Here is a 16696-nt window from a genome sequence, read left to right as displayed (position 1 = left end):
AGAGGCTAAATCAGAGTCACATCTGCGACCTACACCACAGCTCATGACAACGCCGGATCCTTAACCCACTGAGCAACTTGGGATCAAACCTGCATCCTCATGTATACTAGTCAGATATGTAACCTGCTGAGCCACAACAAGAATTTTTTTTTTTGCTAAATTTCTTAAGCTAAATATTTTTCTTTTTTATTTTTCTTTCTTTTCTTTTCTTTTGTGTGTGTGTTTTTAGGGCCACACCTGTGGCATATGGAGGTTCCCAGGCTAGGGGTCGAAAGTGAGCTGTAGCTGCCGGCGTACACCACAGCCACAGCAATGTCAGATCTGAGCCGCATCTGTGACCTACACCACAGCTCACGGCAATGCCAAGTCCTTAACCCAGAGAGCAAGGCCAGGGATCGAACCTGCGTCCTCATGGATCCCAGTCAGATTCATTTCCACTGAGCCATGACAGGAACGTCAAGCTCAATATTTTTCAAAACAGGTAATCCGCGTTACAAATTCAGATCTACGTATAAAGGACCCTTCCTTCCTGCCCCCCCATCCAATCTATCACGGACCCTGGCCAGCTCTCCCTGCAGAATATTCTGGCATTGGCCACCTCTACCCCTGCTCTAGCTCGAGTCCGCTCATGGCGCTCGCGTGCTGTGACATCCTTCTCCCCACTCCGCTGGCTCCCACCCTGGTGAGCAGAGCCAGCCCTTCAGGACAGGGTGGGCTCACAGCACACCTGTCTTCCTCAGGGTAAAAGCCAGTCTTTGCAAAGATCAACAAGGCCAAGCCTTTTTCCAGAAGTCTGCAGTGCAGCCCAAAGGCCAAACTGCCCAGACACAGGCTGGCAGGACACACGGACAGCCCCCAACACGGGCTACGTCTCCACAACCGAGGTTTTCCTGGAACCCGCAGCAACGGCAGCTGTCACCCAGGACGGCCGCATCAGCTGCCGACCGATCCTATGACCCTCTCTGCTGGCTGCCCACTGACCTGTTTACCCAAAAGCTGTAAAAACAACCTCGCTGTTCCCTGACTGTCCACTAGTTTATACTCCCTTCTAAATCCTGTTTTGCCTTTGTTCCTGGACAACAACCACATGTCACTGTCTTCTGATGACTCTCTGACAAAACCTGACCTGACCTGTCTTGCCACCTTTCTGGCCTGGCTCTTAACGCTGCTCCAACCACGTGAGGCCTCAGGCTGCGCTTCCAAGATGCCTTGCACATTCCCACCCCAGGACCTTTGCACAGGGACCTTCCCTTCCAATCCCTTGCCCACAGAGAACCACATGGCTCTCTTCCACACATCCTTCAAGTCTTTGCTAAAAGTTATTTTCTCAATCAGGCCTACTCTGTCCGTTTACTTAAGACTGAAGCCACCAAGCCCCAGACTTTTCTTCTCATCTAACTTCAGACCCCTGTAGTCTGATTCCCTTTTCCCAAAGTGCTAACACCTGCCTTTCAACACACTTTGCTTATTTATTTTTATCATTTGTCTCTCCCATGAGAATGTAAGCACCAAGAAGAGAGAAGTTTGTGTATGTAGCCCTTTCATGGAGCTGTCTTCCCGGTACTTGGCACATTATAGATGCTTGATAAATAGTTGTTGAATAAATGATTAAAGACACTGAAAAACCTAAGTTTCATTCTCTTCTTTGGTCCCCTCGTCTCCCTCCAGAGGCAACCACTGAGCCCGCTTCTTGTGCATCCTCCAGAATCCGCGTGGGCCTCTCTGAGTCTGTCTATATGTAGGTATGCGTGTATGTGCACATGTGTGTGTACGTGTGCATACGAGCACACATGCACACTCCCTCTTGCTTGGCACAAAAGCACACGCAGGCTCTCCACTCTGCTCTGCTTCCCTTGCTTCATGGTGTGTCTTGGCGATGCTTTTCTCTGGTCTGGATCAGAAGCCGCGTGGCTTCTAAAAGTACAGCCCATGAAAAGGATGGTTGGAGAATTTCTCGTCCAAACCAGGACACTTAACAGTTAACAAGAGCACTGGTCCTAAGGGAGCAGGGTCAATGGTAAACCGGGGCTCTCCTGGTGGCCCGGGACTTGGGGACCCCGGAGGATAAAATCTGTCTCCCGCACACCAGCCGTCAACTCCATCAACTCTGAGTGGAGCTGAACCCAGCTTTGCGGCTTCACATTCCCAAGCTCATCTCTCTCCATTTCCTCACCTTCTCCGGGCTTACTGAGAGCACCAAGAGAGGGACCCAGGGCCACAGTCAACCATGCCTCCTCCCCTCAGCTCTGCAAGAGACTAGGCTTTGGAAAGTTCCAGAGCCCCAGCTGTGACCATTACTCTGAGACTGCTGGAACTGGAGTTGCTCTCAAGACAGATGTTTCCAAGCCACAGACAGCCCTCAGGAGCGAGGCAGGAGGGTCTGCAGGGCGGGGCAGGCAATGAGCACTCGTGCATTTAGCAAACAAGGAGGCTTCGGGCTCCGGGGAGTTCTGAAAACGATCTGTTGTTTCAGCCGGCAGGCAGCTGAGGCTTTAGGAGGAAGATGCTCTCCCCTGACTCTTGGTCTTCCCACCTGCACAGGAAGCGGCTCTGGAAGCCTAGAGTGTGTTTATGCAGCAACAATTTCAGCGCTGGCTCCAGATTCTCAACCCGGACCTCTCTGCAAATCCACCAGGGACCAAGGCAGCATCGCAGGACCCATTAGCAAAGGGGCCCAGAGGTCCTGCTCGGCCGAAGCCAGCCTACAGCTGCTGTTCGGATCCTTTTCGGAGTCACAGATCTGCTTGAGCCTCGGATGGAAGGACTAAACCCTCCAGAAGGGGGACAGACCCTGAATGGCGGCACAATAGCAGGGGCTTCAGTTGACCCGCTGAGTCCCATTCAGATCCCCCTGGTTGAGGATCTTAAAAGGTAGCGACTAAGAGAAACACACACACACCTTTGCAGCAGGACTTACACTGCTAAAAATTTACCCTGCAGGAGTTCCCATTGTGGCTCATCAGGTTAAGAACCCAATTAACATCCATGAGGACGTGGGTCCGAGCCCCAGCCTTGCGCAGTGGGTTAAGGATCCAGAGTTGCCATGTGTAGTGGTCGCACACGTGGCTCGGATCTGGCATTGCTGTGACTGTGGTGTGGGCTGGCGGCTGCAGCTCCAACTGGACCCCGAGCCTGGGAGCCTCCATATGCTGCAGGTGGGGCCCTAAGCAGCAAAAACATTACAAAACAAAAAAATCAGTTGTACCCATGTGCGTGCAAACCTTGATGTAGTAGACATGCCTGTCGTCCAGGATGAGTTCCAGGTGACCCATGTGAGCATCCTGGAGGGTCTCGAGCTTTCCTGGGGGACGAAACAAGAGCTGAGAGACCAGGGCTCAGCATCCTGGATCCACCCCTGTCTTGCCTGGGGGGCATCCTGCTGGTTTCCTAATGGCTGAGCCTGTGGCTCCTCACCCACACAACGGAGCTATTTTTGGTGCCGACCTTGGAAGGTGGCTGGGACTCCACAAGGGAGCATGCTGCATGTGGCACGTGGCCAAGGGCACTGTCATTACCGTCCAGCTCAATTTTCTTCTTGGGATGGAGGAGCTTGAGCCGGAACGTCCTCCGGGGCCAGCTGTAGCTGACGTCCACCCCAACGTCCCGGGGCACTTCCGACCTGGGCGTGCCCATGAAGAGGTGGCCTGAGGCTTCCTGGGGGAGCCAGTGGTCCTTCTGCAAACAGAGCGAGATGCTCCAGATCAAGAACCCATCTGGGTCCTGAGAGGCCCCCACCTTCAAATGCTGGAGTGCTTCTGCTCATTCTTATCCTTGCAAAGCAAACCAGGAATTTGTCCCCAAACCAGGAATTTGGGGATGGAAAAGAGTATCCTGGAGGAAAGTCTGATAGGACAACTCAGGGCCACATGGAGTGGGTCTGTGCTTGTTCTACCAACAGGAGGGGAGAAGGCGCGGTGTATATCCGCACCTGCCCAGATCCCCTTGGGCCTCTTAATCAGCTCGTGTGCTCATCTCCCAGCTTCTACAAACGTTGCTCTATTTCTTTTTTGGCCACCCTGAGGCACATGGAGTTCCCAGACCAGGGATCAGATCTGAGCCACATCTGAAACCTAAGCCCCAGCTGCAGCAATGCCAGATCTCTAAGCCACTGTCCCAGCTGGGGATCGAACCTGCATCCCAGGACTCCAGAGATGCCTCTGATTTGTTGTGTACTTTTCTCCTAAAGCCTGGCACCTGGGACCTCCAAAGCATTGCCCTCCTACATAAGAGGGAGAAACGTCTCGGCTCCTTAGCCTCAAGGGGACCAACCCTGAGATGTAACTGCTGTCCCAGGGCTGCCCAGGATCAGGCCGAGGCTGCCACTGCACCAGCCATCACCTCCACTCAGCTTCTTCCCCCTCCCTATCCTATGTTCTCCATTCTCCCACTGAGTCCTCCTGGAGCCTTTTCCTCATCCATCACTTTTACCCAAATCCTTGGCTCTGGTCGGCCTCCAGCAAAATGCAGCCCAAGACACAAAGCCCCTTTAAAAATCCTGTATCAGGGAGTTCCCATTGGGGCACAGTGGAAACAAATCCAACTAGTATCCATGAGGATTCGGGTTCAATCCCTGGCCTCGCTCAGCGCATCAGGGATCCAGCACTGCTGTGAGCTGTGGTGCAGGTCGCAGATGCAGCTTGGATCCTGTGTTGCTGTGGCTGTGGCGTAGGTCAGCAGCTGTAGCTATGATTCAACCCCTTGCCTGGGAACCCCCATATGCCACAGGTGTTGCCCTAAAAAGACCAAAAAAAAAAAAGAAAAAATTCTGCATCAGGAGTTCCCATTGTGACTCAGTGGGTTAAAACTCAACTAGAATCCATGAGGATGCAGGTTTGATCCCTGGCCTCACTTCAGTGGGTTAAAGGATCTGGTGTTGCCACGAGCTGCAGCATAGGTCACAGGCACAGCTCAGATCTGGTGCTGCTGAAGCTGTGGTGCAGGCCAGTGGCTACAGCTCCAGTTCAACCCCTAGCCTGGGAACCTCCATATGCCACATCTGTGACCATAAAAAAAAAAAAAAAAAGACTAAATAAATAAATAAATAAAGGGAAGAACACGACCCCCTTGGGGTAATCAAGACAGGCTTCACTGAGGAGGTGACCCCTGAACGGAGCTATGAGGACTGACTCAGAGGTAACAGGGCATCAAGCCAGAGACAGAGGATTGGCATGTGCATGTGCAAGGGTCCTGAGGCAGGAGGGAGACCACAGCAGGACTGGCCTCACTTACCAGCCCCAGGGAGGAGGCCCACGTCTTTATGACTGATCCCCAAGGCTGATCCGGAGAAGACACAGGGAGACCCGCACGCTGGCTGCACGAGAGGGAGCCATTCCACAGGGCCTACCTGGGGGTGGAGGGTGTAGGCGGCTTCTAGCCGATACTGATGGAGCCCCCGGTCCTGCTTCTTCAGCATCACAGCCGCGAACACAGGCACAGAGAGCAGGTAGGGCTGACCGGCCACCGGCCACGTCACCTCAGTGCACAGCTGCCAGCCCCAAGTGCGGGACACTGGGAACCACAGGAGCAGGCAGGCTGGTCAGTGGAGCCAGAGCCAGACAGGGGCACGGATGTTCATATCAGCCAAGAAAGAACCTCTCTATTTGCTTTTGAAAACCAGCGCTGTGTAGACATCACCCATATGAGGCAGGACGGTATAGACCAGGACCTCCCAGCCTGGATAATCCGTAGCTGCAGGGAGCTATCCCCGACTCAACCCATGAGATGCCAGTGGCACCTCCCACACCAGTATGACAACCAAAAATAGCTCCTGACAATGCCAAATACCTCCTGGGGGACAAAAATCACACACACGCACACACACACACACACACACACACACACGCGCGCGCCCCCACTGAGGACCTCTGAGGCAGACCCCCCCGAGTGTCAGACAGAGAGGTAGGATGCAGGCTCTGGAGCAAGACTGCCTGGATCCAAATTCCATCTCTGACCTTTCCCAGCTGTGTGACCGTGGGCAGATGACTTAACATCTCTGTGCTTCGCTGTTTCTCACCTGCAATCTGGGACTGATGACAGTTCCAGCCCCAGGGTGTAGCTGCCAAGATTAACAGCTCAGTGTGTAGGACCCTGTTTTAGCTTAAAGCAATAATTTAAGTAGCCCCTCCCTCTACCTTGCCCCCCAAATGACTATAAGACCTGCAATATTTGGTGTATTTCTCTCCCCTCTTTTTTCAACTGTGTTCCCTTCCACCTGCTATCATTATCAAAGAATTTACTTGCACTATTAAAATATGCCCTTGAGAGTTCCCGTTGTGGCGCAGTGGTTAACGAATCCGACTAGGAACCATGAGGACGTGGGTTCGATCCCTGGCCTTGCTCAGTGGGTTAACGATCCGGCGTTGCCGTGAGCTGTGGTGTAGGTGGCAGACGCAGCTCGGATCCCGAGTTGCTGTGGCTCTGGTGTAGGCCGGTGGCTACAGCTCCGATTGGACCCCTAGCCTGGGAATCTCATATGCTGCGGGAGCGGCCCAAGAAATAGCAAAAAGACAAAAAAAAAAATGCCCTTGGGGAGTTCCTGTTGTGGCTCAGCAGTCACAAACCCAACTAGTATCCATGAGGATGCGAGTTTGATATCTGGCCTTGCTCAGTGGGTTAAAGGACCTGGTATTGCTGTAGCTGTGGTGTAGACTGGCTGCTGCAGTTCTGATTGGACCCCTAGCCTGGGAACCTCCATACGCTGCAGGTGCAGCCCTAAAAAGCAAAAAAAAAGAAAAAGAAAGATGCCTTTTAGCACAGGGCTAAAAAGTTACTGGAGGAATTCCCATTGTGGCTCAGCAGAAACAAATCCAACTCGTATCCATAAGGACGCGGGTTCAATCCCTAGCTGTGCTTAGTGCGTTGGGGATCTGGCATGTCCAGGAGCTATGGCTCAGATCCCACATTGCTGTGGCTGTGGTGTTGGCTGGCGGCTGTAGCTCTGATTCGACCCCTAGCCTGGGAACTTCCACATGCCCTGGGTGCAGCCCTAAAAAGACAAAAAAAAAAAAAAAAAAAGGTTACAGGAGGTTGCAATAGCTTACTAACCAGGAGTTGACAAATGTTTTCTGTAAATGGCCAGATAGTAAATATCTGAGGTTTTGCTCGTCATGCAGGCTGTTGCAACTACTTAACTCTGCTGTCGTCCAAGAAAAGCCACAGACAACGGGCATGGTTCTGCAGCAATAAAGCTCCACTTCTGGTCACTGAAATATGAATTTCATAAATTTCTCACATGCTATGAAATTTTTATTATGTTTTCAGCATTTGGAAATGTAAAATCTATTCTTAGCTCAAAAACACTTATAGTAAGCCATTCACCTATGGTCGACTATTTGAGTTGTTACCCACTGTTTGCTCTTTAAATAATGATGCAATGAACACCTTTGTGTAGAGTGCCAGGCATGTTAAAGTGATTTGGGTTTATTTTCTTTTTTCTCTTCTTTCTCTTCTTTTGCTTTTTAGGGATGTATCTGCAGCATATGGAGGTTCCCAGGCTAGGGGTCCAACTGGAGCTACAGCTGCCAGCCTACACCACAGTGACAGCAAAGCGGGATCCAAGCTCGTCTGTGACCTACACCACAGCTCACGGCAACACCGGATCCCCAACCTGCTGAGCAAGTCCAGGGATCGAACCCGCATGCTCGTGGATACTAGTTGGATTTGTTTCCGCTGTGCCACAACAGGAAACTCCCTGGGTTTATTTTCTCAAGGTTGAGTTCTAGAAGCAGAATCATTGAGTTAAGGGGCATATATACTTTTAGGGCAGAAGAGTAACGCTGGAATTTGGAACTGGCACCTTTGCCTCTCAGCCGCGGGGACACCCATCTTGGGACAATGACATGGAGGCCCTGCTGCCTACCTTCCTTGTCGGTACAGGATCGGGCCTCGGAAGGGCCGTGAACGTGACTGAGGTTCCTTGCACCATCGTGAGTGACGAGATACAGCCGAGAGCTACGTGGGACAGGAGCAAAGTGCCAGGCAAGTCATTTTCATTCATTCATAAAGCCACCAGAGCTTGTCCCTGGGGCAAATCCCACCATGAACTGGACAGGCCTTTGGGGACCCTGCACACGGGTAGGGGAGACCCTTCATGAACACAGAGGGTGACAAGGGCTATGAGAAACCTCAAAGAGGGGACAGCATGAACTCGGGGTCTGTCTTGGGGATACAGCAGAGGAGTTTGGGGGAGCTCTCTGCAGAGGTAACGTTTGGTCAGAGAATCAAAGGATGAGAAGGAACCAGCACACCAGAGGGAAGAGCAGGTGCAAAGGCCCTGGGGTGGGAGTGAAAGGGGCTCTTTAGGAGCAGAGAAAGAAGGATGGTGTGAGAGGGTCAGAATGGAGGGGGCAGTGAGGGGCAGGAAGTAGTGGCAGGAGACGGTGAGGGGGGTGGGCATGACCTCGGCTGGGCAAGACAACCATGTAGAGCTGGTTATTCCAGAAGCAAGCAAAGCACTTGAAACAGGGGAGGGGCATTACAGGATTTAATTACTTGGTTTTGTTTTGTTTTGTTTGTCTTTTTAGGACCGTACCCATGGCATATGGAAGTTCCCAGGCCAGAGGTCAGATCAGAGCCGCAGCTGCAGGTCTATACCACAGCCACAGCAATGCTGGATCCGTTGCCACGTCTGTGACCTACACCACAGCTCACAATAACGCTAGGCCCTTAACCCACTGAGCAAGGCCAGGGATTGAACCTGCGTCATCATGGATCCTAATCAGGATCATTGCTACTGAGCCACCAAGGGAGCTCCCAGATTTAATTACATGTTAAAGGACCCCCCTGATACTTGTGTGCACATACACATGCACACAGATACACCCCACTCACTGATACGTGCACACGCTGTCACAAGCACACCCACAGACACACACATTCACAAACACAGACTCTCAGGCACACACTCACAGATACACATCATTGGACACATGCACCCACGGGCTCCCGCCCCACCTGCAGGAGCCCACCTGAAGCGCAGCAGCTCCACGGCCTCCTCGGGCGTGTTCAGATGCACACGGAGGTCTCGGCCCTTCCTCGCCTGGATCCCACCATCCAGGCTGGCGGTGCCACAGAGGCCGGTCACCCACCTCAGCCCAGCCTGTCCCAAGGTGCCTACAGTGCCCATCTGTGCTGAGATCTGGAGCAGGGCGCTGAGGGAGAAGCACAGGCCAGCTGCATCCTGTAGCCCCAGGGTAAGGCAATGCCAGCTGCCAGCCTACCCGCCACCCCCTGGCTGCTCTCCGTGGTCCTGAGCTAGGACAGCCCCTCCTCCACAGCCACAGCTGACTCGTACTCCACGTGCACCAAGCACCCCACACACCATCCAACCAGTCCCTGCCATCATTAGCCCCATTTTAAGGAGCAGAAAACGGAGGCTCAGAGGGGTGACACCACCTGCAGAGGACCCACTGCTGGGATGCGGGACAGCCAGTCTGGAAGCCCAGCCATCCGACCCCAAGGCCATGGGAAGACAGCACGCGACACCCACTGCTGGGATGCGGGACAGCCAGTCTGAAAGTCCAGCCATCCAACCCCACGCCAACGGGAAGACAGCACGCGACACCCACTTGCCCCATGTCAGACCCAGAACCCAAGGGCAAGCCAGCCGAGTGGCTGGAACGGTCACCCCTCAGGCCTGGGGCAGACCCTGGAACCAGGTGAACATTGTCAAATGCTGCTCCCCATCTTTGTGCCACGTGGCCCCAGGGTCATCTGTGCACCGGCCCTGAGTCTCAAGTTTCCTTGACTCTCAGTGGGAATAAGAAAAGGGTAAGTGAAGGAAGCTAGAAAGAGAAAGACAAATACCACGAGCTATCAGTTCTATCCGGAATCTAATGTACGGCACAAACGGACCTTTCTGCAGAAGAGGAACCAACTCAGGGACTTGGAGAACAGACCTGTGGTTGTCCACGGGGACAGGGAGGGAGTAGGATGGACGGGGAGTCTGGGGTTCGTAGATGCAAACTACTGCATCTGGAGTGAATGAGCAGTGAGATCCTGCTGTGTCGCACAGGGAACTATATCCAGTCACTTGTGATGGAGCCTGATGGGGGATAATGTGAGACAAAGAATATGTATCTATATGTATGACTGGGTCACTTTGCTGTACGGCAGAAATGGACAGAACACTGTAAACCAACTCTAATAAAAAAGAATTTTTTTTAAAAAAAAAAAAGGGAAAGTGTCTACCTCGTGCGTGGCCAGGTGAGTTCAGGGAGCTCAGAGCCCATGTGCCTTAAGTGCTCCTGCCTCTTTCCCTCTCTCCCCTCCCCTCCGAGGCAGAGGAGGCAGCGGGAAAGGTAAGGCTGTGGCATGAGACTGCAATCCCAGCTGTCTCACGGCCGTGCAAACTCAAACACTCACTGAGCCTCAGTTTCCTCATCTGTCAAGTGGGCGTAACCACCCAGGATCCACTCAGCCTCTTGGCACCAAGAACGTCCCATCAACGGTAGCTGGGATGACGGGTGGTGGGCACAGCAGGGGTCTCTTCCTGCCCACACTGCTGCCCCAGGGCTCTGCAGAGGGAGACCCCCCACCCAGCCACTTCCCCCCGATCGGAGGAGCCACTTACCTGGGCTTGACATAACCATTCACCGAGAGATCCGAGCGCTGTTGGAAGTCGGCTGTCCCTCGGACCCGGATGCTGATGGTCGCCGAGGCGTTGAGGGTCAGCCGGGCAGGGAGGCCGGACATGGTGGGAAAAGTGAGCTCCTCCACTGCCAGGGTCAGCCTCCGCTTCACCTGCACCTCCTGCCCCTACAGAGAGCCAGAGCTGTGCCTGTTACTGCCCCGCTTACCCCTCACCCAGTCTCAGAGGGGACGTTATCATTGTTCCCTGTTTCCAGATGAGAAAACAGAACCCTCGAACAGATAAAATAACCCAGCCGAGCGCATGGAGCTAGCAACAGGCAGAGCTGGGGTTTGACCGAGACAGTTTCCTATGGGAACTGGTCAGAGGCCAGGCATCCAGGGTCGGCCAGGTAAGGGGGGGGTGTGGCCTCCGCCCATGGTGCCAGGCTCACTCTAAACCCTTTGCTGCATGTAAGTCATTTGATTCAACAGCTCCATGAAGTAGATATTATTATTCCTATGACTGTCGTATCATTCCCATTTCACAGATGCAGAAACTGAGGCCTTGGCAAATTCAACAACACATCCCAGGCCTTCAGGGATGGAGCCGGTTTTTTTAACTTGGGCAGTCTGGCTCCAAATGCCATGTTCTTAAGTTTGAAAGGACTTTAAGGGAGTTCCCAAGTGGGCTAGTGGTTAGGATTTGGCACATTCGCTGCTGCAGCCCGGGTTCAACCCCTGGTCTGGGAACTGAGGTCCCATGAGGGCTTCGGGTCTCCCCCAAAGTAAACATCATCAGAGCGCAGGGAGGGGCCAAGCCCAGCCTGAGGTACCTTCAGGAGCTTGACAGCAAACTCGGCCAGGTTCAGGGACTGTTGCTTCATGTGGTTCCCTGTCACCCCGCAGTTGACGAAGCTCAATTCATGCCCCAATACCTTCACGCTCAGCTCGCAGCGCAGCATCTGCCGCTCCCCAAGCCTCTGGGCCACCTGTGATGAGGAAGAGGTCCCGGTGAGCGGGCAAGGCGCCTGGAACTGGGAGGGCAAAGGGGCAGCTGACGAGAAAGGTCAAGGGCTTGTGGGGCCCAGAGCAGGGCTTGCAAAACTCGTGGTCCAGAGGCAGAACCCACAGATGTGTCTTCTTGGACCTGCACAAAATACTCAATGCAGTGTGTGTGTGTGTCTGTGTCTTGTGTGTTAGCAAACTTTCTGTGTTGGAATAATTCTAGATAGAGAGCAAAGTTGCAAAGATAGTACAGAAAGCTCCCACGTGCCCTTGACCCTGTTTCCTCCATTGGAAACATCTTACATGACCATGATACACAGTGAAACTAAGATACCAGCTCCTACATGTTATTAACTAAACTTCAGACTTTCTGCAGATTTCACCAGTTTTTCCACTGCATCCTCTTCTCATCCCAGAATCCAATCCAGGTACCCTTTAGTGCTGTGTCTCTTTAGTCTCCCCTGGTCAGTGATGGTTACTTGGTCTTTGTTTTTCATGCAGTGCATGTGTTTCCATTTTAATTTATGTCTCATATTTAAAAATTGGGCGCTTTAAGACAAAATCCAGATACTCAGCTTCTCAAAAGAGGGAAACACTGGCTTGTCTCACTCCCCCACGCCTGCATACAACAAGAGGCAACAAGTTCTGAGCTGAGCAGTGGCTGCCGGTCTGAGATGAGGCCTGTGCTACAGACTTGTCTGCCATAGTCCCCACTGCTCCCTACTGTCTCTCCAACACTGAGGCCAAGTATTGCTGCTGTTCATCCCTGCACTTCTGCAAAATCTATCTTTGGATGTGAGTCTCTGTCAAAGTAAGAAAATGATGGGAGTTCCCGTAGCGGCTCAGTGGTTAATGAATCCGACTAGGAACCATGAAGTTGCAGGTTTGATCCCCGGCCTTGCTCAGTGGGTTAAGGATCCGGCGTTGCCGTGAGCTGTGGTGTAGGTTGCAGACGCGGCTTGGATCCCGCATTGCTGTGGCTCTGGCGTAGGCTGGTGACTATAGCTCCGACTGGACCCCTAGCCTGGGAACCTCCATATGCCGTGGGAGAGGCCCAAGAAATGGCAAAAAGACCAAAAAAAAAAAAAAATGATGGATTGAAGGGATTGTGGATTCTAAGAAAAAACATTTATACCCAGCTCACTGCCCTCATTCAAGTTACCTGCTGGCCCCATATATAGTCCAAGATGATTTTGACAGCAGGGACCATGTCCTGACCATCTTTGTGGCCCTGGGGTCACAGGTGGTGGTTAGTAAACACGTGACTACGTGAACAAAAATCCCAGCCACCACCTCCCTCAGAGGCATGTGGAAATAACATTTAAAAGAGGAAAAAGGTGCTAACAATCTCAATGTCCATGGATGGGAGAATGATTATAATAAAGCATGGTTTCCCTTCCGAGTTCCCTTTGTGGCTCAGTGGTTAACGAATCCAACTAGGAACCACAAGGTTGAGGGTTTGATCCCTGGCCTTGCTCAGTGGGTTAAGGATCCGGCATTGCCGTGAGCTGTGGTGTAGGTTGCAGACGCGGCTCGGATCCAACGTTGCTATGGCTCTGGCGTAGGCTGGGGGCTACGGCTCCGATTCGACCCCTAGCCTGGGAACCTCCATAGGCCGTGAGAGAGGCCCAAGAAATGGCAAAAAAAAAACCAAAAAATAAAAATTTAAAATAAATAAATAAATTAATTAAAAGCATGGTTCCCCAAGCACAGAATGGGTATTAAAACACATGCGTACAATGAGTTTTCAGTAATAAAATACTCAAGTGACAATATCAAATGGGAAAGCAGGCTAAGCACACATATACACCCCCCATGCCCAGCAATACCACAACTAGGTACATGCCAGACAGAAATGTGCACATCTGTTCACCAAAGAGACATGACAAGAACGTCCTCTGCACAACCTCTAATAATCCAGGAATGGCAAACCACCCAAAAGCCCATCAAGAGTAAATGGATAATCCAGAGAAAACTCTAATTCAAAGAGATACATGCTCCCCAATATTCACTGCAGCACTACGTACAAAAGCCAAGACATGGAAGCAACCTAAATGTCCATTAACAGATGAGTGGATAAAGAAGATGTGCTATGCATATACAATGGAATACTATGCAGCCATTAAAAAGAATGAAATAATGTCATTTGCAGCAACAAGGATACAACTAGAGATTATCATATTAAGTGTAATTAAGTCAGAGAAAAATAAACATCATATGTTATCACTTATATGTGGAATCTAAAAAAATGATACAGGGAGTTCCCACTGTGGTGCAGTGGAAACGAACCCGACTAGTATCCATGAGGACACAGGTTTAATCCCTGGCCTCACTTGGTGGGTCGAGGATCTGCCGTTGCTGTGAGCTGTGTTGTAGGTCACAGATGTGGCTCAGATCCTGCGTTGCTGTGGCTGTGGCGTAGGCTGGCAACTGTGGCTCCAATTCAATCCCTAGCCTGCAAACGTTCATATGCCAAGGGTACAGCCCTAAAAGGCAAAAAATAAAATAGTGATACAAATTCAACTTATTTACAAGATAGAAACAGACTTAACAGACTTTGAAAACAAACTATCCTTACCAAAGAGGAAAGGTTGGAGGAGGGATGGATTGAGGGTTTGGGGTTGGCATATAAACACTACTGCATATGAATGGATGGTCAGTGGGGACCTGCCATTTAGCACAGGGAACTCAATATTCTGTGATAACCTATATGGAAAAAGAATCTGGAAAAGAATGGATATGTGTAAATGTATAATTAAATTACTTTGCCGTAAAGCAGAAATGATCACGACACTGTAAATCAACTATACATCAATAAGACTTTTAAAAAATGAAAAAAAGAAAAGATCCATGCACTCCAATGTTCACTGCAGCACTATTTACAATAGAATATTACATAAATACAATGGAATAGTATTCAGCCATGAAAAAGAACGCAATAATGCCATTTGTGGCAACATGGATGCAACTAGAGATGATCATACTAAGTGAAGTAAGTCAGAGAAAGATAAATATGATATTTATATGCGGGACCTAAAAAATGATATAAACAAACTTATTCACAAAGCAGACATAGACCAAAAGACACAGAAAACAAACTTATGGTTACCAAGGGAGAGTGGGGGGGCAGAGATATAAATTAGGAATTTGGGATTAACATATACACATGACTATTACATATGACTACATATAAAATAGAAAAACAGGGGAGTTCCCATCGTGGCGCAGTGGTTAACGAATCCAACTGGGAACAATGAGGTTGCGGGTTTGATCCCTGCCCTTGCTCAGTGGGTTAACGATCCAGCCTTGCCGTGAGCTGTGGTGTAGGTTGCAGACATGGCTCGGATCCCGCGTTGCTGTGGCGTAGGCGGGTGGCTACAGCTCCGACTAGACCCCTAGCCTGGGAACCTCCCATATGCCACGGGAGCGGCCCGAGAAATGGCAAAAAGACAAAAAAAAAAAAGAAAAAGAAAAACAACAAGGACATACTATAGGGCACAGAGAACTACACTCAGTATCTTGTAACAACCTATAATGGAAAAGAATTTGAAAAATAATATGTATAATATATATATGACTGAATCACTTTGCTGTACACCTGAAATTAACACATTGTATATAAATTATACTTGAATGTTTTAAAATTTTTTTTTCTTCTTTTTTTGTCTTTTTAGGGCCACACCCACAGCATATGGAGATTCCCACGCTAGGGGTCCAAATGGAGCTGTAGCTGCTGACCTACACTACAGCCCCAGCAACATGAGATCAGAGCTGTATCTGCAACCTACATCACAGCTCATGGTAATGCCAGATCCTTAACCCACTGAGCAAGGCTGAGGACCGAACTCCCATCCTTACGGATACTAGTCGGGTTTGTTAACCGCTGAGCCATGACAGCAACACCTAAAATGTTTTTTTTTTTTTTTTTTAAGTAAATGGATAAAGGAATTGTGGTAGTCTCACCATGGACCGCTACACAGGAAGGAGAATGAGCAAATGATCCCGCTGCAACACAGAAGGATCTCACGAACACGTTTTAAGCAATAGAACACAGGTACGAAAAAGAGGACGTGCGTGGCATTATCCACAGTCACTAAAAGATGGAAACAAACTGGAAGTCCCTCAGCAGATGAAAGGACACACAAAAAGGGGTCCATTCATACAACGAAATATTATCCAGCCTTAAAAAGGAATGAAGCCACAAAAAGAGGCATATGGATCAAGGCAACAGAATAGAGGTCCCCGCAATAAACCCACACGCCTATGGTCAACTACTCTTCGATGAAGGAGGCCAGATGTACAATGAGAGAAAGACAGTCTCTTCAGCAAGTGGTGCTGGGAAAACAGGACCGCTGCATGTAAATCAATGAAACTGGAACACACCCTCACTCCACGCACAAAAATAAACTCAAAATGGCTTAAAAACGTCAATATAAAACCTAACATCATAAAATTCCAAGAAGAGAACAGAGGCCAAACATTCTGTGACATAAACTGTACCGATGTTTCCTTCAGTCCCTCTCCCAAGGCAAAAGAAATAATAAAAGCAAAAATAAATAGCTGGGACCACAACCAACTTCTAAACTTTTGCAGAGCAAAGGAAACCGTAAAGAAGAAGACAGCCCATGGACTGGGAGAAAATATTAGCAAATGATGCGACCCAACGAGACTAATTTCCAAAATATACAAACAGATCATATAGCTGAATATCCAAAATCAAACAACCCCATCAGAAAATGAGCAGAAAGATCTAAACAGACATTTTTCCAAAGAAGACATAGAGATGGCCACCGGGCACATGAAAAGATGCTGAACATTGCTCATTATTAGAGAAATGCAAATCAAAACTAGAATGAGGTACCACCACATAGCAGTCAGAATGGCCAGCATCAGAAAGTCTACAAGTTCACAAATGCTGGAGAGGGTGTGGGGAAAAGGGCAGCTCCTACGCTGTTGGTGGGAATGGAAACTGGTTCAGCCACCAGAGAACTGTAGCTTCCTTAGAAATCTAAAACCAAAACTACCGTACAATCTAGCAATCCTCCTCATGGGCATATATCCGGAGGAAGCTCTAATTCAAAAAGATACATATATTCTAATGTTCACAGCAGCACTATTTACA

General features: G+C 50.1%; 1 protein-coding gene across 1 annotated transcript in view; it reads right to left on the bottom strand.

The window, feature by feature from the left end:
* Nucleotides 1–16696, bottom strand: part of LOC125128411 (uncharacterized) — a 160142-nt gene that overhangs the window by 89093 nt on the left and 54353 nt on the right. The window contains exons 18-24 of the mRNA XM_047782765.1: nt 11403–11558; nt 10571–10755; nt 8967–9149; nt 7859–7950; nt 5345–5508; nt 3516–3675; nt 3222–3301 (exon numbers count right to left, since the gene is read on the bottom strand). Of these exons, the coding sequence (XP_047638721.1) occupies nt 3222–3301; nt 3516–3675; nt 5345–5508; nt 7859–7950; nt 8967–9149; nt 10571–10755; nt 11403–11558 (1020 nt within the window). The remainder of the gene's footprint in view (nt 1–3221; nt 3302–3515; nt 3676–5344; nt 5509–7858; nt 7951–8966; nt 9150–10570; nt 10756–11402; nt 11559–16696) is intronic.

The sequence above is a fragment of the Phacochoerus africanus genome, chromosome 5 (assembly GCF_016906955.1).
Source record: "Phacochoerus africanus isolate WHEZ1 chromosome 5, ROS_Pafr_v1, whole genome shotgun sequence".
Lineage (NCBI taxonomy): Eukaryota > Metazoa > Chordata > Mammalia > Artiodactyla > Suidae > Phacochoerus > Phacochoerus africanus.
Note: the sequence above shows the minus strand (reverse complement) of the source record. Positions and strands in the feature narration are given on the sequence as shown.